The 25,250-nt window shown below is 34.2% G+C and overlaps 1 protein-coding gene across 4 annotated transcripts in view; it reads right to left on the bottom strand.

Annotated features, from left to right (window-relative positions):
- The window catches only part of U2SURP (U2 snRNP associated SURP domain containing), a 41,903-nt gene that overhangs the window by 7,917 nt on the left and 8,736 nt on the right, over positions 1-25,250 (bottom strand). Inside the window, exons 3-24 of one of the 4 annotated variants that reach the window (XM_085233493.1) lie at positions 24,927-25,025; positions 23,752-23,866; positions 23,284-23,417; positions 22,038-22,079; positions 21,180-21,247; positions 19,807-19,901; positions 19,695-19,727; positions 19,518-19,600; positions 18,906-19,071; positions 17,853-18,064; positions 16,855-16,898; positions 13,503-13,607; positions 12,461-12,527; positions 12,200-12,363; positions 10,996-11,158; positions 10,394-10,473; positions 9,268-9,355; positions 8,141-8,263; positions 6,324-6,480; positions 5,876-5,971; positions 5,248-5,314; positions 3,919-4,081 (exon numbers count right to left, since the gene is read on the bottom strand). In XM_085233493.1, the coding sequence (XP_085089619.1) occupies positions 3,919-4,081; positions 5,248-5,314; positions 5,876-5,971; positions 6,324-6,480; positions 8,141-8,263; positions 9,268-9,355; positions 10,394-10,473; positions 10,996-11,158; positions 12,200-12,363; positions 12,461-12,527; positions 13,503-13,607; positions 16,855-16,898; positions 17,853-18,064; positions 18,906-19,071; positions 19,518-19,600; positions 19,695-19,727; positions 19,807-19,901; positions 21,180-21,247; positions 22,038-22,079; positions 23,284-23,417; positions 23,752-23,866; positions 24,927-25,025 (2,364 nt within the window). Of the gene's footprint in view, positions 1-3,918; positions 4,082-5,247; positions 5,315-5,875; positions 5,972-6,323; positions 6,481-8,140; positions 8,264-9,267; positions 9,356-10,393; positions 10,474-10,995; positions 11,159-12,199; positions 12,364-12,460; positions 12,528-13,502; positions 13,608-16,854; positions 16,899-17,852; positions 18,065-18,905; positions 19,072-19,517; positions 19,601-19,691; positions 19,728-19,806; positions 19,902-21,179; positions 21,248-22,037; positions 22,080-23,283; positions 23,418-23,751; positions 23,867-24,926; positions 25,026-25,250 lie in introns of all 4 variants that reach the window. The other 3 variants (XM_085233492.1, XM_085233494.1, XM_085233495.1) reach the window with 3 other exon arrangements.

The following is a 25,250-nucleotide window of genomic DNA, read 5'->3' as shown; positions in this document are numbered from 1 at the left end:
AAAACTAAGACAGTATATCATGCAAGTTCAAGAGAAACAGCTCCATAACATGTCTTTTTTTTTTCCTATCAGTTCTAACTTTGATTTTTTTTCCCCCCTCCTCAAATTGCACGAAAGACTCATTTTAAAAATATTCTGCTTTTCCTATAAACTATGCTTTTAATCACTGGATAACTAATAATCAAGTCACAGGAAGGGTAACATCTTACTACCACCATTCATGCAAAATGCAGGCTGATACCAGCCTATAGCTTTTTTTTTATTTTGACAAACAGGTGTGCCTCCCTCGCTTAAATACATTTCCCAAACTGTTCTTGGCTGTCTAATCTTTTGCTGATATTGAATTCATATACAATGATTTCCAGGGAAAAATGCTTTTCAATAAGATGCTATTGCACACACAACAAGCCTCAAAACTTAAATGCTTAGGTTCAAAGAACTTAATACTAGTATATGTCACTTCAATTAACAATAAGTTAATCACCAGATAATTGATTAAAGACAGAACCTCCTTCTTGATGTATAATTGCATTGAAGTCTAGAGGTGTTACTTACAGGGCAGACTTCTGAGCAGCATAAACTGTCTTGCTCTTCTTTAAAAGAGACTCACTTTTGCTACAAGAAGTCCTAGCCTTCACAAGATGCAGAGCAAAATATTGCTTTGGAAGCCTGTATTTTTCAACAAGCTGTGGCTACTATGATTTCTGAAGCTATCCTATCATTAACAACAGATGACAGCTGTACTGATGTGTAGATCTGAAATACCTTTTCAACCCTAACAGACCCCTGATGTACTCAGTCTCATGCACAGGATGCCACATGCCTTGGAGCTAAGCAATTCTTCCCTTTTTTGTTCTGTAAAAAAAGAAGTAGATTCAAAGATTTCAAATAGACCAGAATCTCTGCAGCATTATGATAGTCATCATTATTTAAGGAAAAACTGCTATAAATAGCAAAACTTCTGGTCAAAGGCCAATTTATCTCATCTGTTATTATTAAGCTGGGAAGAGTTCATATGTTTATTATGTTATCTCTGACATTTTGCAGGGGCCTCAAACGAACTACATACACAAATCTTCTCAGACTGCAGAGATTAAGAAGTTATATTGTTATAGAGATGATAACAAGCCTCAAATAGTTCCTATGACTTGATCAACAAATATACAGAAAATGAATATTCTGCACATTAAGTACCATAATCCACTGAAAGAAATAATGGATACCATATGGAAATTCAGTTTCTTAACAAAGAAAGAGAGTCTTTAAATCCAGAATAGGCCTCAGATGCAATCTTCTCTTGTGGATTATGTTTAATCTATTCTTATCTCTTGCCTTCTGCCTTCTCCACTGGAGACCAAATTCCAACTAAAAGAACTTTAATCTCATATGTTCAAGAAAGTAAAGACAATTACTCTTTTCCTTTATGACACACAAGAAAAACTTCTTTGCCTCTTATTAGAAAAATAAGTTGTACAACAATATGACAACTTTTGTTGGTTAAAAAAAAAAAAGTATCTCTGTATGCACTGGGCAGGGGGTTACTGACAGAGCACAAATCTGTGACAGAATCCCACCCACATCTCCTGTAGTGGAAAGTCTGAACAGGAAGACTGAAAGCCATTCGTCTTCTACCTCTGCTTAAGAAATCAGACATTGTTTTGAGGTCTCAGTGGCTACTGAAGAGGACAACCTTCACAGAATCACAGAATGGCCTGGGTTGGAAAAGACCTCAAGGATCACGAATCTCCAACCGCCCTGCCTCATGCAGGGTCACCAACCCCCCCACTTAACACTATTCCAGGCTGCCCAGGGCCCCATCCAGTCTGGCCTTGAACACCTCTAGGGATGGGGCATCCACAACCTCTCTGGGCAGCCACCACTCATAGTAGAGAACTTAGTACTTTAAGAACCTTCTCCAGTTCTGACCTGATAAGGACTGATATGGCTGGATTTATGAAAAACCTGCTTCTTGCTGCAGATGAAGACTGCACTGTGCTTCTTCAGCATAGACCTGATCTGTAAACTTCAAAGGAATTAATCACCTTGTCATTTTGTTCACAAATAAGTTTCTACACCTTCCAAAACGTGCAGTCCTGTACTGAGAGGTTAAGATCACAAGTTACCACAGAGAGTCACTATCTACAGTATCAAAAAAAAAAAAAGCCACTACATAAACAGTTGCTGTTCTGAAGGCTTGAAAACTGGCATCCAAGTGATTTCAGCTTCTGAAACTAAGGAGATTTGCACTGGCTAAGTCTGCCAGAAATGTCTGGTACACATCTAAACAATGAGAGGATGCAGGCTTAACTTGAAACAATTCTTGAAGCCTATTTTTACAAGGATAGATGCAGGCAAAGGGTTAATAACCTGAAATCTCAGCCTGTGCTGAGCCTGTGCTGACAGGGCCACAGTTCCTTAAGCTTCTTCGTTACTCTACCTCCCTACCTCCCCCTCCAGCCAACAAATGTAAATAACTGTGCCAAGAGAAATTGTTATTTGCATAGCAAAAATTTCAAAAATATGCAAAAAAAATAGTTTCTGCTTCCACAGTAATTATCATGTAAACTTCTAGAGAATTAGACTTCACCAGAGATATTAGATGACATTTTTAACAGTATATTAGATGGCATAACTGTTCAACTCAGCAACTGTGGTTTGTTTGGGGCACTTTATTTTTTTTTTTAATATAATTCTTGTCCTTGAATTCAGTAATGGATGTTTGGCAGGAATTGAGTACATACCAGAAAGCCTTCAGCAGGAACAAGTTAAAGTAACAGAGGAAGTACACATCAATGATAAATTTACATAGAAATTTGAGAATTTAAGTACATCAGCATAGTGCCTGAAGTGTTTCAAAAATGAAAAAAATTACATCCCTTTTCTGGTGATTTGTGGTAATATAGAAGGCGAGAAATTCAAACAACTCAAACGTTTACTGCCTAATCTGTTACAGGCAGAGGATGCACTTATGAACACTTTAGTATAAAATTGCTAACTGTTGAAGTAAATCACTTCATTATCTACCTCAACAATTGCTACAGTAAAAATATTTATATATGTTCATAAAGGATAACATTTACAAGAAGATACCCTCACTTGGAATGAGCTCTTCCCATACCTGCTAGAATAATTACAGTAAAATGAAAACTTGTTTTGCTTGTACTCTGATTTGCCTAACATGGATTTCCTACAAAACTACTGCCACCTTGAGTTAAGAGAGGTTTAACTTCCATTTGCCTTTTCTCAAATAATTCACAACTTACTTCAAATGCCTACATGCTACGAGCTTTCACATTGCTGTGGTAAGCAAGAGGCGCATAAGTTCTTAGTTACCATCCATTAATTTTGATAAAATGAGTTTTTAAATGGAAGCATGTTTGTGATAAACAAAGGGTGTGATATTTTATAACATTAATGCTTGCAAACCCTTAAAGAATATAATGGGAGTTTGCTAATGTCTCATTTGCTAAGCAGTACACTGTAGCACAAGCAGGTAGGCAGTTCAATGCCACCTTCAGAATTATAATCTGTCACTTGGAGATACTGTAACAGCAACAGCATCTTAGCAGCCTGTTAGTACATTTTAAATCACTGAATAGAAGGTACAAAAACCAGCAGTATCAATGCATTACAGGTTTCAATACCAAATAAAGGCTGGAAATTAGCATGTAATTTTAAACCTGATTTGCATGGCAATGTATGAGACTTAACCACTAATTTTTTCCTTTGTTATCTTAAGTCAACATAAAAACAAGGCAATACTAAACCAACCGTTATAAAAAATACACCAGACTAAAAAACCTGTATATCAGAACCATGATATTTCAACATATTTAAATAATATTTCAAAATAATTTCCAACAGGACAGGGGGAACTGAAAAGATACAGAAGGTTGGCACAAAGTACCACACACTGACCTCAATCTCCCGGAGTTTGGCACGCTTTTCTTCACTCATTTCTGAATATTTGACTGATGACTTGGACTCAGGCATCTCTTCTTTAATAGGATTAGAATACATGTGTTGCTCTTCTGACTTTGAACTCTGAGTGTCTTCCTCATCTTCACTTTCCTCTTCTTGACTTTACAGAAAACAAAGAATTAACTGGTTTGTACATACCAAAGACAATCTGTCATAAAATTTACCCTATCTACTATTTAGTTTGCATTTAGTTACTAGTTTAGAAATCTGCTCAATGTAACAAACTGCAGTTACAAGAATGTCTCAGTCTGTGAGGCAGATACCTTTATATTTTCATTTAATTATATCACTAGCTTTTATTCCTCAGATAATTTATATTTTTCATATCAACAAAACAAGAATTCTTGAAATTTACAGTCAGCAAACCCAGATAGAACTCAGTTACAAGACAAATTTTTACTTCAATCGAATCTGTAAGTACTGTAATCATGTTTTTCAGACATAATTAGTGCCATTAAAGAACAAAACTACCTACACCTTTATTTCTGAAAGCAAGCCTCAATCGTGGCAAATATTGAAAACGATATTCCCAGATTGGCCGCTAGAGTGCTTCAGCACAACACATAAGGCACTAAAGTGTTTAAAGCACTACTAACAGATGCTCTCTATTTGCCTGAAGAATAAAGGAGAAGACTGCTGAAAAACAAGAGATGGTAGGAAGTCTACTAGCATCTAAACATACACATCAGAATATTATTCATTCTTTTGTGTACAGAGAGAAGGCAGAGTTTTAGACCCCTTCAAATAAATCTGACATTCAAGATTACCAAACTGTAAATACTACCTCAGTTCTAACTATTTATAGTTATTTGACATCAAATAAGCTAACAAATCATTATCATTTTAAAGATAACGGTTAACAACTCTACCAAAAATTGTATTTTTACATGTCTACAGGGGCCAAAAGCATGTTGCAATAAAATTCTGACTTTCTATTTTCTTATATTCCTACTTTGAACATTTCTTTTGTTCTGCTCTTGTAATAAACATCTAACATAAACAGATTATCAAGACATTCAATCTCAAAAGGTAGAAAATAAATCATTTTTCATACTGATGAAAATGTATTCAAGTGCCCTCAATTTTTAATATTTTGCTTTTTAAGCAAAAGCAACTTGAAAAGTAACATGTTAACAAGTTAAAATGCCAATGCAGATACGTGTTTAAAATGTTTCTATAACTTCGGTCACACCGAAGTTTCAGTAAAAATACTTAATAAAGGGAAATGCTAGACAAAGATTATAAGAAAAAGATCCAAATAATTACTTTGGTATTTCTTCCTCCTCAGATTCTTCATGTTGATCAAAAAGCTCCCATTTAGAAGTGGTAACAGCTAGAAAACACAGTAAGATAATTTCAACAACAGAAAAAATTATCACTTTATCTGAAAATTCCTATTGGTAGGTATGATAAAAATCACATTATGGTAAAACCTTATAGCATCTAACACTTAATACAGACTTCTTAATTCACAAATATTACAAATTACAACTTATCAGAATATATATTGCTTACAGATATCCACGTATGTCACCTATTGTGTCAGTAAACCTTTCAGAAGCAATGAAGTTAGCTTATAAAATCTTAAGTGTCACAAACATATTTGGAAAAAGACTGCCAAAATACTTTTCTAATACTTACTCTTAATGAATCAGAAGTTAGTTTTTAAGGCTGGCAGGCTACCAAAGTATATAAATAAAAACAAAATAAACCTACTCCTTCACAGAAGACAACCAAGAAAAAAAATCACAACTGAAAACTGCTGCATTATTACAGAAATCATATTAGTATTTTCAAACAGAGCAGCTGAAAATAATCATTAAATCAGTAAGTGAATTTAAACTGCCAGCTTACTTAGGAAAACAGCCTTCTAACAGGTACTTTGAAAACTAACCTTGAGCTTCCAATTCTGATTCATCCACTGCTTCCCACTTTGAAGGAGCAACTTTAAATATAGGCTCATTCTTTTTTGAGTCTTCAGCCGTATCCACTGTTGGAGAAAGACCCAGAAAAATCATTTCCGAAGCTCTATGAAAATTCTAACTTAAAATTCGTACTGAACAGTCAGATGCTAATACTGAAGTTTATTATATCACTTTATCAATTGCAAAGAAAAGAAATAAGTATTTGGAAGGTGAGATGCATCTATGTATCAAGTATCTCAAAATATTACAATCTAAAATAATTTTTTAAACTAATTCCTCCTATGATTAATTGAAATTAAGCAGTTACTAAACTACATGAGTCCAGGTTATTGGAGGGGTCTAGAGGTGGCCACAAAGATTATCAACATCTATAATAAAAAACTGAAGGTTTAAATTGCAAGTTGAAATATTTCATACAAGGTACTCCATCAAGATCATCATCCAATGACTTAATAGGAACTCCATCCAGATCATCAATAGGAGCAGCATCAATAGGAATTCCATCCACGTCTTCTAATGGAGCACCATCAAGCTCTTCCTCAATGGGAGCACCATCAAGATCATCTGGTACTTCCTGAAAGAAGATAATATCAAATAAATCTAGATGAAGATTGAATAAATCAAAGAATAAATCTAACTTGTTTTTCTTTATTTCTCCAATTACTTTTTTTTTTTTTTTTTAAAGATAATAGCTTTAAAAGACTTGGAACACCCCCAAAAACCCCTCAAACTTAACATAATTTTCTGCTACCAACTACATTTGCTTATTGCAAAGTAAAAGTATGACAATGTCATCCTATACAAAATGATAAGCAAGAACCTGGAATTTGTCCACAACATAATGGAAACCTTATAATATCATTCCAAAGAATCTTCTGATCCAAATAAAAACATTAAACTGAGGGTTAACTCAAAATATGCCAATTAGTCAGACAGACTACACTTATTACATATGAAAGATCCCCTAAGAACCAATCATTTGAACCACTGTCAGAAACTAACTATTTAGCAAGAATAAGTAAATATTATTTAAAGAGAATCAAGACAGCGGAAACAAAACTTTAAACAAGTAAGTACACATTCATTCAGTGCTAATGCTACTCTACAATTTTTAAGTACTGAGCTTCAAAATACTGAAGAACAGCTAACACATCACTATCTTAGGCAGTCAATAGAATTCACTACAGAGCCTGTTTAAAATAACCACTATCTAGGGGCAGGGAAATAAAAACAAAATTGATACATGCTGTAACATAACTAAAAAGTTGGCAACTTTTTGCTCTAACACAACACAAAGACCAATGCAGAATACCACCTGTGCAAATCATCTACCACAAGTCTTTCCTTCCAAATTAAGAACGATGAAATGGCTTTTTTAAACTAACCATGAAACTCATGCAGAAAGAAAACCGATGGCTCATTTAAGTAGTTATTTAAGTAGTTCCCAAGCGTTTCGCTTTCAAAGAAGCAAGTGTGTTTCTGACAGATTCTTGGCAATACCAGGCAAAGTATTCACAAGTAGGCCAAGAGTTATACACAGAAGGAAGAACGAAACTCACCCATCTAGAGAAGGGGCTCTCTGGTTATGCAGCACTCCTTCTCAGAAAGCAGCCTAGGCTCAAGGCTTCAGTGGCTGGCCCTTACATGAGTCCAGGGTGGCTCCACCCTGGCTTCACCCTTTCTGGTCATGTAGGGAGCACAGAGGCAAACAATTTGCCCATGTTTCCTGGACCGGCCTCACCTCTTCACCAGGTGCTCAATCATCAGTTCAAGCCACAATCTAACAGTTCCCCTACACTACATTATTCAGAATTCTCAAAAACTAAAACTAACCGTTAAAAATCAAACTCTGAATTCACAGACACTGCAGAGTATTGCCAACACATAGCAAATGTATATCATTCTGCACTAGTCTTGTTCTGAAACGGTTGCAGAAAACAATCTGGTGCAGTACATTATCTACAAGCTGTAAACACATTAACAGATTAAACAATATTTGCATCTGAGTATATGTTACACCTGTCTCTAAGACAAAGCATTTGACATTAAAAAAAAAGGTTGTAGTGCTACATAAGCATGTTCATACCACAAAGATTAATCAAAATCCATAAAGTACTTTTACAAATAACAGCTTTGTTTACCCTAATAAAGATATCAAAATATCCCTTGTCAGTTTTATTCTATACTTACACATTCTCCCATCATCTGCTTGCATCACTACTAAGGACACTTACCTCTGTTTCTTTGTCTTCCATGATATTTACAAGCCCCAAGAAAATGTTCTGTAGTTTGATCAAAAACGGTTCTGGATAGATTGCCCAGTCTTCCCATGCTCGGAAGCATGTCATTACCCGTTGCTAGAAGCAATAGGAAAAAAAGAGCTAATGTTTGTATTAAGAAATTGTAAGTGACTGAAAATACACCACAGAAAGCTACCATTATAGAGATAGTCCAAACAAGTTCCCTACTGGAACATACAACAGCGATACTATACTGGCAAGGCAAGAAACAAAGAAATATATAAATACATTAGGATTTTTTTCTTTCCTCTAAATCTCACTTGAATGGGAAGTATACAATGGTTTTAAAATAGCAGGTAACTAAAACTGATTATCAATCTAGAGCTACTGGGAATGAAGGTAGAAGAACAAAGATTTAAACCGTAACACAGAAAAACCAGCTACACTGTAAACTTCATATTTAAGCTTCAAATTTAAAAAAAACAAACAAAAAAAAAACAAAAAAAAACTGCATCACTACAACAGTAGAAGGAATAGAAGAAAGAGCAGGGCTAAGCATATGGAATGGAGAAGCTGAACACTACCTGAAAAAATTATTCTTAATTACATGTGGTCAGATTGCTTATCACACCTCAAAAAAAAATAGGATTATTATCTAAAATATTTAAAAACTAACTTATGCTTCTAAGTCCAGAAGTTTTTTTCAACACAAAGTAGCACAAATTTATTTTTGGAAGCGAAATATGGGTGGTCCTAAAGTATCTAAGAAACCTTGCTGGCACTCCCTAAGTACCAGATATACTCTACACTCCACTACTAGATGTACCATTAGGTATATAATTCTCTCACACACTAGTTGTCTTCCTAACATTTCATTTATATTTCTCTTCAGAAGAGGAGGCAAGAAGCGTGAAATAGAAAAGCTGCTGCTTCTCCAGTAATTTCAGAAAGACCAAAGTTAATTTCAAGGCTATTTCTGCAAGAAAGGAAACATTTTTCTTTCGGTAAAGCTTAATTACAAAGCTTGAAGTTTAAACCACCCATCCTAGTATTCAATGGCTTGTGCAGGAACATCTGTGTATTTGACTTCTATGTCATATAAATAACAATTAAATACATACCTTGAAATTTTCAGACTGTAAATGGCCTTGTATTGTACGGTAAGTAGCATTGAGATCAGAGAATATCTGACATAATTTTGTTTCAAAACTAGAATTAAACATATACATTTCTTTAGTTAAACTTTGTAATATATCTTTTCTGGACATACATAAGTCTTGAAAGTACCTGGGACACAGGATTCAAAAGCACAAGATTCCAATCCCCTATGTTTGGTTTAAACTGAATTACAAGGTAAATATAGTTACTACTTATTAAATCAGCTTTGACAACAACAGAACTATGAAGGGAGATCTTCACATCTGCTGCAGTCTTTTTATATATCCTGAAAAACTGAATGAGGATAAAAGGTGTTTTACAATCCTACATACAATCAAAGAATTCTCAAAAATCATTTTGTAAAATTCTTAGTTGTTTCTCTTCTCTCAATGAAAGGCCCTCAATGAAAGCAATGAGTAACAGCTGCTTTGCTTCTCTTTGAGTTTCCCTTAACATGCAAAAAATAAACTAGCAAAGCAAAGACAAGAAACGTGTTTTCAATCACTACACTTTCATAACATGTTGAATATTCCCCATCATGCTACAATAACATTAATGATACTCCTGCAATAAACACAATCATTTATCTGTATAGAGCAAAGGTTCTTTCCCTTGTACATTTTTGGTAAATTCTGCTCAGCACCTTAGAAACAAAGTGCATAAACCTCTTGTAAGGTCTCAAAACTTGGTGAAGAAGTGGGGAAGAAAAAATATAAATTAAAAATTATTTCTTAAATTATAAACTCTTTCAAAAACTTGTAATATCATACCTGGAATATTATGTACAGCCTCTTTATAGAAAAAATGCACATATCCTCATCTCTTTACAAGGTTCCAAGCAAGCCACTGCTTGCATAGAGCACATACAAGGCCTTTTGTTTTTTTTCGTTTGTTTTACAAAACATCCTCTGCATTAATGTGCTGCTCCTTACACAGGTTCAGGTAGAAAGATAAGAACTACCAGTGTTGCAAGGGTATCTTCAAAGACACTTGTGAATTCCTCTACTACCACATTTATCCAGAGATGCACAACACTGAACTTAAGGACACTCCTTCTTAATCAGCAATCATCTAAAATATTGTACTTACAATTTTCTATAGTAGGAAGCATTGGCAACTTTAGCTGAAGAGTTGTACAACACATCTGATACCAGATATAATCTTGCTATCTACAAAAAAGAATGCTCAAATTAAGATAATATTAGAGCTTAATTATCCTGAAAATATATGCATTTTCCAGATATGATACAAGATGGTCTAAACCATCTAGAAGTATGAAATTAGAGCTAAATATAATGCAGACATGTTGTTAATATAAATATACTAAGATGCTATTAGCCCCCTATTATGCCACAGGCTGCTAGCCACATTGTAACAGTGAGTATATTCCTGAACTAATATTACAAGAGACAGATTGCAGCATTCCAGATACTATTTCTTATTTTTGAATGGGTTGCTCTGCAGTTTTCAATTTCAGAGCAAGGCGAAACATTATTCATAAGCAATTTCAGCAAGTAGTATAGCGTGTAACAAAAATACAACAAACCATACTGGAATTCAAGGTCTGGTCTTAATATGAAGTCTTAACACTAAAACTTGCAAAATAGTGCTTGAAAATTTCACACGCACACTTTTTGTTAATTGAGCTCTTCCCCAAAAACCAGAAGTACGATTACAGAAAGTCACCACACCTTCTTGGGAAGAGGAGTCTTCAGAATGGACAGCGACTCTGTAATGCAGTCTACAATTTCTTCAGCAGCTTCTGCATTATTTAGACAGAAAACCATAGCATCGCCAATATCATTTTTTCGAGGTGTTAATCCACGCAGAATTTCCTCCAGCTTGTCTCTCTGTCTGAAATAAGAGGATTATAATACTTTCAATATAAAATTAGCAACATTTGGGGAATTTCTATTTCATAATGTCTTTGATTCTGCTGTCTTCTGGACTAAAGAAATTCTAAGTACTTTTCAATTCTACTCCTGAGCTTTTTTTCAATGATTCGTAATATGCATCAGTAAATCCAAATTCATCACATAAATGAATAATACGCAAAAAAATCACTATTCAAATATTGACTTCAAATAGAAATGAAGAAAAAATAGCTGACAAACAGCTAATGCAGAATATCAATATATCCAAGCACATAATAATCAATTTGAACATCGTTTAAGCCTGAATGAAAAACGAATAAATGGAAGCCACGTAAGCAATTTCTAACATGGAATTAGAATCATCAGATACAGAAAGTAGTAGAAAGCAATTCTTCCAGGTTTACCTGCAAGAAATCAATACAATACAAAGAAATAACTTTTAAAAGAACATCTTTTTAACCTTTCAAAAAGGGAATGTGAATTACATAATATGCAATACATATGTAATAATGTGTATTATGATACAAGTTGTGCTTCTGAAGTCTTAAGTATCACTTAAGTATGATGAAAAGGACAAAACGAAGCTATAGATACACTTGGATCAATGACAGCAAAATTTAAGACATCATGTAAGTACTTCCAGTACTACAACCGTTCCCATCACACTTAAGATTCACCACAAAGAACTCTGACAGTCTCTCCCTTTCTGCTAATAGTAACTGCTCTCTATTTTAATTTCAGAATAACAACATCAATAAATTTAAGATTATAATAATTGTTTAGTTCATTCAGTTCCTAGAATGCTGAGATCAGTGTTCTATAAATTCATTAAGCGATAGGAACAGAAAACATGGAAAAACTCTTCTCATACTTCCCATCCCCTTCATACAAAGGCTTAACATCCACTCCACTGAAAGAACTCATGACTCACTGAAGGCAAACCTAACAAAATCTAGAACGTACTTAGCACTAAATATCATCAAAAAGGCACTAATATAAAAAATAGTGAATGAGTTCATACTCCTCCTTAAGTGCACCCTTCTTGTTCGGCTCCTCCACGAATGCCTCTGTTTCTTGCTCTTCTGACATCCCATGTAAATATGGATTTAGTGGTGGTGGCCTCCAAAACGATCCATTTTTGAACATACGGAAATCTTCTGTCCTCCACTTGGTTGGAGCATCTCCCTGTAAAGAACCAGTTTTTGATTTGGCTTTATTTTGTTTGTTCAAATTTACTTCATAATTCTTAAGATTACAAACTGACACTAAAAACTTTACTTACCTGAAGAATTGAATAAAGCTTCCATCTATAATACACATGGGCTGGAGTCTGGTTTTCAAACAGAAACCTAAACCAGAGAAGAGAGACACACAAAACACACTGGAGGTTAATTATCTGAAGATAATTTGAAGGAAGCCATCACAAATATATCCAACCCCTGTTCACAATCCCACTCTACTGCACAATCACTGTTGGAGCTACTGCAGCCTTGGAACAAGCTGAGGAACTCACAGCTATAACACAGTCAGGCTGCTCAGACTGCATACTAAATTACTTGAAGTTTTCCACCTGTAAGATGTCAGAACACTCTGACAAGGCAAAAATCCACAGTATTTTTAAATGGCCAGATCTTTTACTTTGGCCATTTGTGTATTTTCCTCCATTTGTACATTAATTCGAAACAAACACTTCAACCTTACCACAAATAAAACATTTTTAATAGGTCTCTTAGTATTTCCATAAATTAAATTTTTCTGATTACATTTCAAAAGAATTTGAGAAATATATCTTAAATTCATTAACAACAGCAGGAAGTTCTCACAACTTCACTATGCTAGCTCAAGTTTAATCCTATCTGTACTGACTGACGTCAAAGGAAATTGTTTGATTCCCAACTCTTGCTACAGGTTAGAAAGTAGGCTCTAGAGATCAGGCTCTGGGAAGATTTGTTTCCAATGAGTTATTTTGTTTGCTTTTGAAGAGATTTTATTTTATTTAGTTTGCTTCTTTTTTTTAAATGTATTTTACTGCTTCCACAGACGATGCTGAATTTCTCAAATAGATTGAAATTAATTTTAAAATATTTGTGCAAACAATTCATAGAGTATATACAGGATATTTTTATACATTAGAATTAAAACTTCATATGCTTCATAAAATAACGTTCTCAAGCATTAGCTTGAGAAGTACAGTTTTCCAAAATTTAACAACTGCACACAAAAGCAGACATGATAAAACCAACTATTAGCAGTTCAGAACTGCAAAACAACTAGCTACAGCAAAAATAGTTAACAATTTCAAATCAAAGCAATGTAGTAAGCACCTGAACATTGGGTTGTTGATTTCTCGGTTCATGATCATGGCTTCAAACATGGGCCCTTCCCGTACCACAAACTCTATCATTCGATGTATCAGTGCGAGCAAATTCCTACAACAACAACACAGTTAAAGAAAAATTGATTCAGACCTAACACTATATAAAGCTACACTCCATCTAAGATACTATAACTGTGCAGAAGATTATTTTGCTGTATTGTTACGGACTGTACAGAAAATAAGGTAACATGGAACGAATAATAGCCTTGCATCACAGACACTGGCACTCTAAAATAAAAACATGCCTAGGAGCGCTCGAGTAACAACTTAGAAGGAAACCTCATTGCTGAATTTCCACAGCTTAGCCTACAACCATCTCCTGCTTAGGAGATGCTCAATAGTCCTTATGCATAAAACAGGCAACTGAGCACCAAAGAGCAATTAACTCTTAAAATTTGAGCCCTCACCTAACGTATCTAGTACTAAGACCCAAGTGTTAACTGCAGTGCTGCAAACGTACAAATGGCTGAATACTGTGTTCAAAACTATATGCAAATGGTTTTGAATATTCAATAGAAACTGCATTCAGCTTTCAAACTATTCAAGAATAAATGGAAAAGCAAATAGCCTTCTTGATGCCAAACAGAGCAGTGGTTCCATTCAATTTGGGTAACCTCCTTTTGGTCAAGACTCAAGGATGAGATGCTGAACAAAACTGTTCATCATTCCATGTCATACCACTCAGTATTTCCTTCCTAGCACGCTCAAGAGAATCAAATCACAATTTAAAAAAAAAAAAAAAAACATAAAAATCTGTATTCATTTTATTCAGCACTACTTCCTGAGACAAGCAAGAAGCATATCTGAATTAACTGCATGTTTTTGAAGCAGCATTTGAAAATGTGAATTCATTTATAAGTGTGCTAATAGCTTATATAATATATACAATGTTATATAAGCTTTATAGATAACAGTTATTTCAGTTTCCAACCTTTTGGCTCTGCGGATTTTTTTTTCCCAGAAACTTGTTCCTAGTTTTTCAAATAGAGATTACCTACATGTATCAAAAACTTCACAGCACGTGCCTTCTGAATGTGATGCAAACAAAAAAAAATACAGATTTTTACATTTTTAAATTAGCTTTCTCAAATGTAACAAACTGATATGGGTCTTTTAAACTAAAACTTCCTATAGTAAATTTTCATTATCCAAATTCAAAATAACTACATTGAAAAGCTGAATAATTTTATATCAGTTCCTGGTAATTAGGTGGTAATTTTCCACCACGTCTAATCATAAATCTGTCACAGATACAATGCATTAGATAAATAAAAAAATATACTAAAATATGATAACAAAAAACCCATCCATCCATCTGCAAACTTGGCAAATGTTTTATGCCAGTTAGCATTAAGCTCTCTTTTCCTCTCATATCACACACAAAAAACCAAACTGATACATATAGCTCAACTGTCCTATACTTTTTATGATATCGTAAACACTGTAAGGAGGACAGCATCAGCAGTTCTTTGGCCATTTCATTTAAAGCAGTGTTCTGAAAGTGTAAATAGCAAAACTATTCTTGTTATATGAACTGCATTTGAAAACACAAATAGGAAAAAAATTACAATGCTCTTTTACATCTCTGAGCTATTGCAGCATTTGTTTATTGTAAGGCAAGTTCAATACGATCAATTCTAGCTTGCTACAGAACTGTGCTACTGGATTTCATCTAACTGTTCATTTATCAAGCACAATAAAATTGCTTAAGAGCAGCTTTTGTTTGGGCAAGTTCATCTGGTTCAGAAAGTCCTCCAATGTATGAAAAGACACACACTGGAGTGCATCCCACAGCTGAACAAGTGTTAATGTGCATTCTGGCATATAAGGCATTTCTCAGAAGAAAAAAAACAACTGTATATATGTAATGTTTGCCTTTTAGTAACTGTCAAGACATAACAGATGTTAAAAATCAGTACTGAAAATCTGCCAAGGAGAATAGTTGAGCGCAGTATCCCACTGAAGTTTGTCAGAATTTGTACATAATGCAATACACCGTGTAATAGTCTTCATAACATTTATCATTATCACCTTCAGATATCAAGCCAAGGAAAATGAATGTAATGTATTTTCAAACGCAATTCAATTAACATGAGCTTTTCTTACCAACGAGCTTTCAGAACGCTACAATAAATAACATGGAACCATACTTCTCTCAGAAAGCTAATTACTATGAAGAACTGAACAGTTACATGAGTACTTATTCTTTAGTACACTTTTCAAATTAAGATTCCTCCTGGTCATTCTAATTATTCATGCCTCCACCCAACAAAAATTGTACCATCCTAAAGTTTAATAGAAAAATTTCTAGTCAAAATGCCACTTGAGCATTTAGTGATATGTTAATAGGCTACTGTAACTAGCTTTACAGATCTTTCTTCCCCCCACGCACACGCAAAAAAAAAGGGACTTGGTGACAATTAAAACAGTGTTGTACAAAAAGATGATAGTTTTAAGTGCATTTAAGATGTCATTTAGCTTAAGTTGGCCAACAAAAAAAAGTTTTTCAGTCATAATAAAACCACATTTATTGGAGCCGATCGTACCAATGTCTGGTCAAAAACTGTATACTTTCCCAATCCATCCCATGATGTTTTCCTGGTCCCCCGCTGCCGCAGACAGTTCAGCTGGTGTTGCTCACCAAGGCCAATGTCAAAGAGAATTTGGTAATCTTTCGTGCTTATTTATAAAACAGTGTTGTGTTCCTATGTTTGGGAAAAGGTTTTAGCTTAACTGAGCAAGAGTATACCTAGACTGGAGCAAACGTAGAGGCACTGACAGAGAACAAAATGCAAAAATACACTTGCACTATGGAACTAACCATAATTATTGGCTGCTGCACACTTTAAAAACAGTAGAAATTAAAACCTATCACTAACTGAATTAGTTACGAATTGTACAACTTAAAAAAAAAAGGAAAAAAATGACAGCATCACATTGAAGACAGCTGCATCCTAGTCATCAAGTACTTAAGAGGCTTATTTTGGGACTCACAAAGCATCACTAAAATAACCTATTTCTCTCTAGTGTTCACTCACAAAATTATCCTCCAACTATTTCTAACTGAAATTGCTCAAATACAGTGCAAAAAATAATTACTTCTATCTAGCCTCACTAAAAAAAAGTTATTGAGATAAGGATAATAAGATCATAAAACACATTCATCTCTCTCATGCGTTATGAAAGAACCATTGCTCAGTCAAGCTGTTACCTTTTCCTCAACATCACAATTTTTCTTTAAAATTCCGAAGGGGAAATTTTCTATATTTAGATCAGTAATAATAAAGAAAAACATGTACCTTTCTGTTGGGATAACCACTTTGACTATGGCTTGCGACAGAGTCTGTATATGAAGTCACATCAGATAATAAACATAGAATATGTGAGTATTGTTAACAAGTAACAAGCAAAAATATACATATGCAATGAAAATACTACACATCTATCACAAGTTTTGCAGGCAATCACTGCTGTGAAGTTATAGATAAGCAATTACACAAAATGCAAATGGTTGTGACAGTGAACCATAAAGGTTCACTAATTGCAAAGTATCAGAACATTCCTGTCAGAATGTATACTGATGCACTGAATAGCTTCTACACTGAATATAATAATTAAGAGAAGAGTTCTTAAGTTTATGAAACGATTCTAAACTAATTGACTTGGATCAGGTTGGTATTACTTTATTTCCAAGTCTTAGAAAAAACAACCCTAACATTTAAGTGTCATTCAAAGAATCAACAAATTCTTACAAATGTAAATCAAGGTTTGTGATTACAAGATACTTACCCCTCATTTTTATCAGCTAATATTCCAGAAAAAAAAGAGTTTGAAAGCTGACTCCATAAGTAGCATTAAATACTTACTCAATGTCCAGATAAATTACCTTCTACACACAATATATCAATTCCTCTAGAGTAAAAATAACACTACTCAAATTAAAACGTAGTATTTTGTCTACAGAAAATAATTTAGATACTGCAATTTGGCAGCCAACAAAAGGGGGAGGGGGACGTAGGAGAAAAATATCCAGGGAGCCTGGAGGGGGAAAATGATAGCTAGATTTAAAGCAGTGCTAAAATTAAGTCAAGACCCAATACATTGTACCCTAATGCAGACAGGAGACATCACTTCAGGAATTAGTTAGGTTCCCTTGGGCTACAGCAGGGAGCCAACGAGTTTGTACACTCAGGGCTGCCAAAGTCAGCCTGAACAATACAAATCTATGAAGCCACTGAAATACTCTCATAGATGTAGTGTTTAACAATGAGATATGGCCCAGGGTTCTATAAGTTACCTTCTCAAAATCTTCCTTGTTTTTTGGCGGGGGTAACATTGGAGCATTGGGATTCTTCAACCTCTCCCTAGGCTGGGCATTAAAAGGCAGACCTGACGGAGGAGGTGGGAGGGTATGCTCCATCATTGAAGGTGGAATGTATATTGGGTGTGGTGGGATAGGCACAGCTTTGCCCCAGCCTAGCTTCATTTCAAAGGACATGATCATCTTGCCTGAAAAAGGTAAAAATACAGTTGTCATGAACTGATTCCACATTGCACCAGATTCTCCTGTGTAAGTGCAATAGTTAGGTTTCCCTGCCAGTTTAATTTCTGCTTAAGTTGTTAACTTATCATATTTATCAAGCAAGATATATGCAATTCATTTGCATACATCTTATGCAAATGAAAGCCCATTACACAAAACATTTTATTAATCCTCCCTTATGTACATGTTTAGGAGACTACAGTATACAATTACTTGAACTGTTGTGCAAAAAAATTGAAAAAACTCGATTCAACACATCAGAATGAACAGAACAATTTTTAAGTTATATCATTGTTGCACTGTAATTGTTCAAAATGTTTTTCTTTTTCCTCTCACAGTAACAAATTTAAAATGATGTTATTCAAAAACAAATTTAATAAGCCGTAACAACTCCTACATACTGTAATTTACTTAGCAATGGTCATGGAAGAGTACCATTTTGCATAAGCAGAGAACAACATCCTTTCATTTTCTATTATTTTTGTCCAGGATGTAGATTTCTGATTTTTGGCTCTTCCTGACCTATGAAAACATAACTTTCCTTAACACTTAAGATACCTCTTTCCCTTCCCCCTCCCCCCCACTAAAGATGGACAAAACACAAAAAGCACATACCCAAAAAGCACATTCGTCATACTAGTTAACTCTTAAGTATTAGACATTCAGATACTACTCAAAAGAAAAAGATCTAATTATCATCAGTTACTAAGAATTATTTCCTGCACATTAGTCACATTTATTCAGAAAACGTACCACAAAGTGTTCCTAAAAAAATAATTATGACCCCTAACTGAAAAATCCATTTACCATTTAAATTCTTTAGAGCTCTTTCAGCGTCTCTCCTGTTCATAAATGCAACAAAGCCACAATTTCTTTCTCTTGCTCTTTCTTCATCAGTTCTTGGCCACATAATTTTAACACTTGCTAGTGGTCCAAAGCGTCCAAATTCTTGACATAACATCTCTTCATTCATCTAAACGAAATAAAAGTAAAAATTAGCCTCTCGCAGCAGTTTTTCTAAGATATTTGTTCATATTACTGTGCAAATGTGGATATTTTGATTTCATGGAGAACACTTAATCGATTCCTCACCAATTAAATCTGCTATAAAACATTAATAATGAGACTGAATTCTAAATTAAGCACAATCAAATTTCTCAGATAATTCTTCTCAGAAGGAAATATCCACAGAAAAATTATTTCTGTTCAGCATTTTTACATCTAGTAACTGATATTTTAACCTTAACCATTTCAGCATCATATACAGCACACCTATATTCAAATGAATACTGCCTCTACAATTGCTAACTGTACCTTATATATACATTTTAAAATATGCTACTGAAAAAAGCTACCGTCAGAATTTCAGCTGGACACAAACATGCTAATGCTGCACTTCACAGGATGTGAAGAACTTACTTGAGGATTAATGTTTCCCAGGTACAAATTTGTTGTGCTTGGATCCCCAACATCGTGTGACCCTGGTGCATAATCATCCAGTACTACAGTAATGGAGAAGAAAATTAAAAGAGTCATAACCCTTACTATGCATTTAAGCGACATTACATTGAGTGAGAAAAGAATCTATATTACCACCAGATGATCTGTTTCTTCTTGAAGGAGCATCCACTGAATAAATAAATAAAAAACATGTTTTTAGTCAAGAAATTTTGTAGACCAAACAAACATAAAGGCAACATGGACTCACTTGAACGACGCTGACCATCTGAATCCGACTGGGGAGGTTCAAAACGACTCAATCTACCTTTTGTTTTGTGTCTTTCATCACGCTCTTCTTGTATCCTACAGAACAAGTTGAATGTAAGTAACAACTTTAACAGTTCAATGTTTTTATTTTAAAATATCATTTTTTGAAATAGGAGAATGTTTAATGTTTATTGAACAATGGATTTGTTAAAATTTTGAAATTGCCAGTATGCTTTCATTTTTGCTGAATCAGGTGGAATGTAGCCATCAGAATAATTCCAGCTGCATGCTTCCTCATTCATACTGTCAAGGTATTTTTAGCTCAAAAAAAAAAGTTTGAGAAGCAGTTTGCAAGAGTAGAAATAAAAGCTCTGTTCTGACAGATTGACCTCAATTCCACATTGGACAAAAATCCATTATCTTTTCAAGATGCAGACAACTTCTGAGCATCTTTCTTCCTCTACTTTTTCCAGTGATTACTGACATATGCTGTTAAGAGTAACATCTGAACATTCCCAGTACATACAAAATCCTCCTTCTGTTTATCTCTGATGAAAGCCCTCACACAAGTAACTATTTGGTATTTCTCTGCCTTCTGATTTATTTTTTGGTTCATTTTCTTCATTATTCTTAATTATTCTGTATTAGCTCACATTCCTTTTAATAAATTAGTTTCTCCCATCCAGTCAGGTTTCTTCCTCTTCCTTCTCCACCTTTCTCCCAAGAGGAGGGAGGGGTGTCATGCAATTAACTCTTCAAACTGACATTCACATTAACTAAACCAAAAATCATCTTAAATTAGCTCTAGAAACATAACAGTAATTTGTTTATTCTGATCTCACATATATATGACGGTTTTTGGTTTTTTTGTTTTGTTTTGTCTTCTTTTTTGTTTGGTTTGGTTTTTTTTAGTCTTTAACTGCTCTGGATATTTTTCTGCTTAGGAAGGCAGTACAAAACCTCAAAGGTCAGACAAACACTGCTGGCATGGAAGAAAATCCATTTTGACTCATTTTGACCAGCATACTTCAGTGCTTGTTCATCGATCACTTTTAAAGTCTGTGATTACAAAACAGAAATACTCTTCAGCAGTAGTGGAAAACTCTTCTTAGTACCAATCAGCACAGAGAAAGGCAGAAGCATCAAGGACACCAGAATACTAATTAGATGGGATTATCCACACAAATCACATCGACTTGTACCAACCATCTACCAGCAAAACTTCATACTCCATTTAGAAGTATGACTGCCAATGCTAACAGGAGAGAGAGACTTTAGGGAGAGCTTAACAAGAAAGATCAAAAATACTGCCTGTAGAAACAAAGCAGATGTACTCTGTGTGTCTTGTTTACAGAAACAACCAAGGAAACTTACTGCTTTAGTTCTTCTTTAAAAAGTTCCAGATTGCTCTTTTTCTTTTCCTTCTCTCCTTTCTTCAAAGGCTAAAATTAAAGATATATCAGCCAACATTTGAGCAAGTACAATGACAAAAAAAAAAAATGGAAATGGTATTTATGTAAAAAATTTTAGATAATTTCCATGCAGTTTTACCCTCAGCTTTCAAACCAAGTAAACTACAGAAGAAAATAAAACAAAACAGACTTGAAAACATTAAAAATGACTGCTACCAAACACAGCTATCAAATGTAAAATTAAGGATAGTTTGAACTAAACTTTACTACTTCTGACTACTACAGTACAGCATACGTGATCCAACACTTTCTCTACAACACACAAATTTAAAATACCTGTGGTGTGTTTTGTCACTTTGGTCCACTTTAAAACTTATGACAAAACTGATAGCTCCCTTAGCAAACCTTCATGCTCTAATTAAATTGATACATGTGTGTACATTTTTTTTTTAAGAATACACACACATATATACACAAATATACAGTAATAATTTACATGTGTATATATGTATATTCAAATATTTTATCCACAGGCAAACTTCTACATGAAAAGAATTTCCATCCTTACTTCCTTTCAGACGTAAGTACAAGTCTGAAGAGTAACTGTAAATAATCAAAGATCCTCAGAAAAACAATTGAATGACAAAGAAAATGGATTTTTTTTTTTAACTGCACTATATGCACCTTAACTAACTCATGTGAATCCTTCTACAACATCGCTTTTATAACCGAATTTAAATGAAAACGTTTCCAATAGGCAGACATACAAAATATTTGTGTTACACACTACAGCTTTGGAAAAACTGGACTTCCTACTCACCCCAGGCAAAGTTGTTTGTTTTTGTTTGTTTTTGGGGAGTGTCTGCCAAATAAATAAAATCATTTTTACCTCATTATCTTCAATCACCATTGGACAGGGCAAGTGAGTAAACTGATTGCATTATCTGCTAAGTATTTATGACAAATTTGAAAAGCAGCAATATTCTTACAGTACAAATACTTGCATATGACAACAGAGCTCAGAGTGATTAAAAAAACACAATTAAATCCAGGTACTGTAGAGCTTTACATATGATGAAAATCAGAACTGCCATCCAGCATCACCCCACTATTCAAGATTTGAGGTTTGCTTAAAGCTGGAGGAAAGCTAGGATGGAATTATTCACAATTACCACATTCTATCTCATTTCCCATCCTAGTAGGCAGTATCACGTTGTTTTAATCTAAGTTTAAGAATCGTAGTAAGCACTTTTAAAGACTTCCAAGACATCAATTACACATTACACATATACAGTAGTCATATGTAACTATCACTTGACTTGATAACTAAGCCTGCTCATAAAAATTCCGGTAGTTTTATAACAAAAATCTGAGTTTAAGAACCAGAAACTGCACCCAACCATGTAATGGTCAAACTAAATAAAAACCATGCTGTTCAGTTTCAGAAACTCTCAAATTCTAAAACTTAATCATTTGGTAGAACTTACAGAGCTGAAGGGAACTGCTCTGATATTATCATCCAAAACAAACAATTGTTTTTAAAAAAATGACTCAAGAAGAATTTGCATCAATGCAAGTTTGTCTCGTTTGATTGGTTTGTGTGGGTTTCATTTCTCGTTTTTGGGGTGGTTTTTTTGTTTGTTTTTGGAATTTTTTGTTTGGTGGGTTGGTTTTGTTTTGTTTTTGTTTTTAAAGCTACAAAAGAGTAACAATAGATGGTAACAAGAAGAATTACTTCTAAAACCTCACAAATCCTCCAGACTGGAGATTGTTACTTTAAAACAATCATCAAATCTGTATTCATAACCAGCAGGAATACAGTAAAAACGTACAAATGCTGGAGACAAAGTGCAGCACCAAGTACATGGCACTGGATACAGGTCTACTAGATATCTGCATTTTATATTCTTGTTATTTTCTATGGAATTAAGCAAATCAAACATGTTCCCACCTTCTTTTACTGTGTGACACATGGAAACACTACTCTGCAAGACCACGCAGACTTTTTCTAAGCACTTCAAAACAACTGCTTGAACAAAGAGTTAGCATTCAAATAAGAAACTTACAGGCTTTTTGGTTTCTATCATTAAGAGGGACGGAGGCTTCTCATTAGATGGTTGACTTGGTTGGTTTTTTTGATCTGAAAATCGTGATGAAGGTTTATAGATTTTACCCCGTTTTTCATCTGTTTCATGTTCCTCTGAAACCAAAAGCAAATGAAAAACAAACTATATTAGCACTGCACAATACAGTTTACCAGGACGAACACTTCTGGTAGCTTAAAATCATCTTTTAATAAGAAGATTTTAATAAGAGATCAGTTATTTTCAAAGAAAATTTCCCTGAAACTTAAAAGGACAAATCATGTGTCTAAGTATTTTGTGAGTTAAAGTGAAAAGTAAATTTTAGCATCAAATTTCCATGACTATTTATAATGCTATGTATTCATTTTAAAATGCAATTCAAAGCCAATCTTCATCTTTACTCTACGATGAACAGTCTACCACTACCACCCAAAAAAAGATTAGTTATACCTTTAGATGCATTAACAATTCCTCCTCTTACAAATGTTTTCACTTTATTGCCATCGCTTCCCTCAAAGGCAGCAAGGAATTCTTCATAAATTTCTGCAGCAGCCTTCTCATCCTCCTACAAAGCAAACGTTAATCATTACTATCATCACAGAACAACCTTTGCTAGATAGCTATTCTTAAATTAGCTATATTACATCCTTTTTTATTTTCTAGAGTTTATACTATGAACTCTATCAAATGCACTTCAATTTCAGACTAAAAAAAAAATCAAATTGCTGAGATATGTGGGAAGAACACAGCAAGTAGTACTCAAAGCAAATAAGTTTGGTTTGAATTCATTTGGCAATTTAACATTTGAAAGGTGTTAAATTGAAAAGATTATATGAAAAGCCAACATGAAGCTTTGTTAACACAAGAACTGCTCTCTGACACTTATCCATTATCACCAATTCATTTAACTGAAGGAGACAAACATCAGGATCACCTTTATACCTTCCCCAGAAAAGTTAATTCAACTATTTAATAAAGTTGAGTAAGACAAACTAAATTAAACACCATTATATGCTTCTCTATGCTAGCATTTTCAGGAGCTTGGAAAGAAAAATCCCACTGCAGAACAGTATGAGTTGAGTTTGTAATGTTCGAAGTCCAAAAGCTCTAAACTTCCACTTCAGCAACTATATGCTATGTATTTTCCAACATTCAGATGCTCCTGAGCATCCCCAAATTTAGTTCATTAATGATCAAAATGATTAAAGTTAGATACTAACTCATCAGACAAAAATACACTTCGGAGAATAACAAGGATGTGCATTGGAACAGTTTCAGATACAACAGATACTCTAACTACTGAAATCTAAGATTAAAGAGCAAACAGAAAATAACCTAAGGTGATATCTGTCTTCATTTTAAAAACCACAATAATCAATGGATTGCTATAATTCAGCATTTCAGAATGCCAAACAACTTGATTTCTCACTTAGATGAGCAGAGAATCAAGCCTCCAAACGCCACAGACAGCAAGAACAAATTAAACACGTAAAAAATAATTCAACTTAATTCCTAAAAAGCTACGATTTTATAAATCAAAACAAAGTTCTTGATGAAGCTATTTATAATCTAACAAACTAATTCCACCCTTGCATACATGCCAAAATTTTGTTGTATGTGATTACCTTCTTTTTTAATTCCTCTTGTTCCTTCTTGCTCAAAGTCCGTTTGGCAGCACTCATTTTGCCAATGCTGAATGCTTTAAGTTTACTTTCCATTAAAGGCTGCAAAAGGAGTATGAAAAATTATAGAATGTTTGCAAAACAATTAAAATAATGCTACTCTTCAATTCGACCAAGACCAGAAAGTTTCTAAGTGAATTACAGGTGGCAACTGGTTTGTATGTTCAGAAAACAAAACAAAAGGCTTCCTGTACTTCTCTCTGAACTATCTAATACAATAAAACAAGTTAAATCTGTGCTTCAGAGAAATGAATGGTCATTGTTTTA

This window comes from Meleagris gallopavo, chromosome 11 (assembly GCF_905368555.1).
Source record: "Meleagris gallopavo chromosome 11, MGAL_WU_HG_1.1, whole genome shotgun sequence".
NCBI classification, from domain to species: Eukaryota; Metazoa; Chordata; class Aves; order Galliformes; family Phasianidae; genus Meleagris; species Meleagris gallopavo.
Note: the sequence above shows the minus strand (reverse complement) of the source record. Positions and strands in the feature narration are given on the sequence as shown.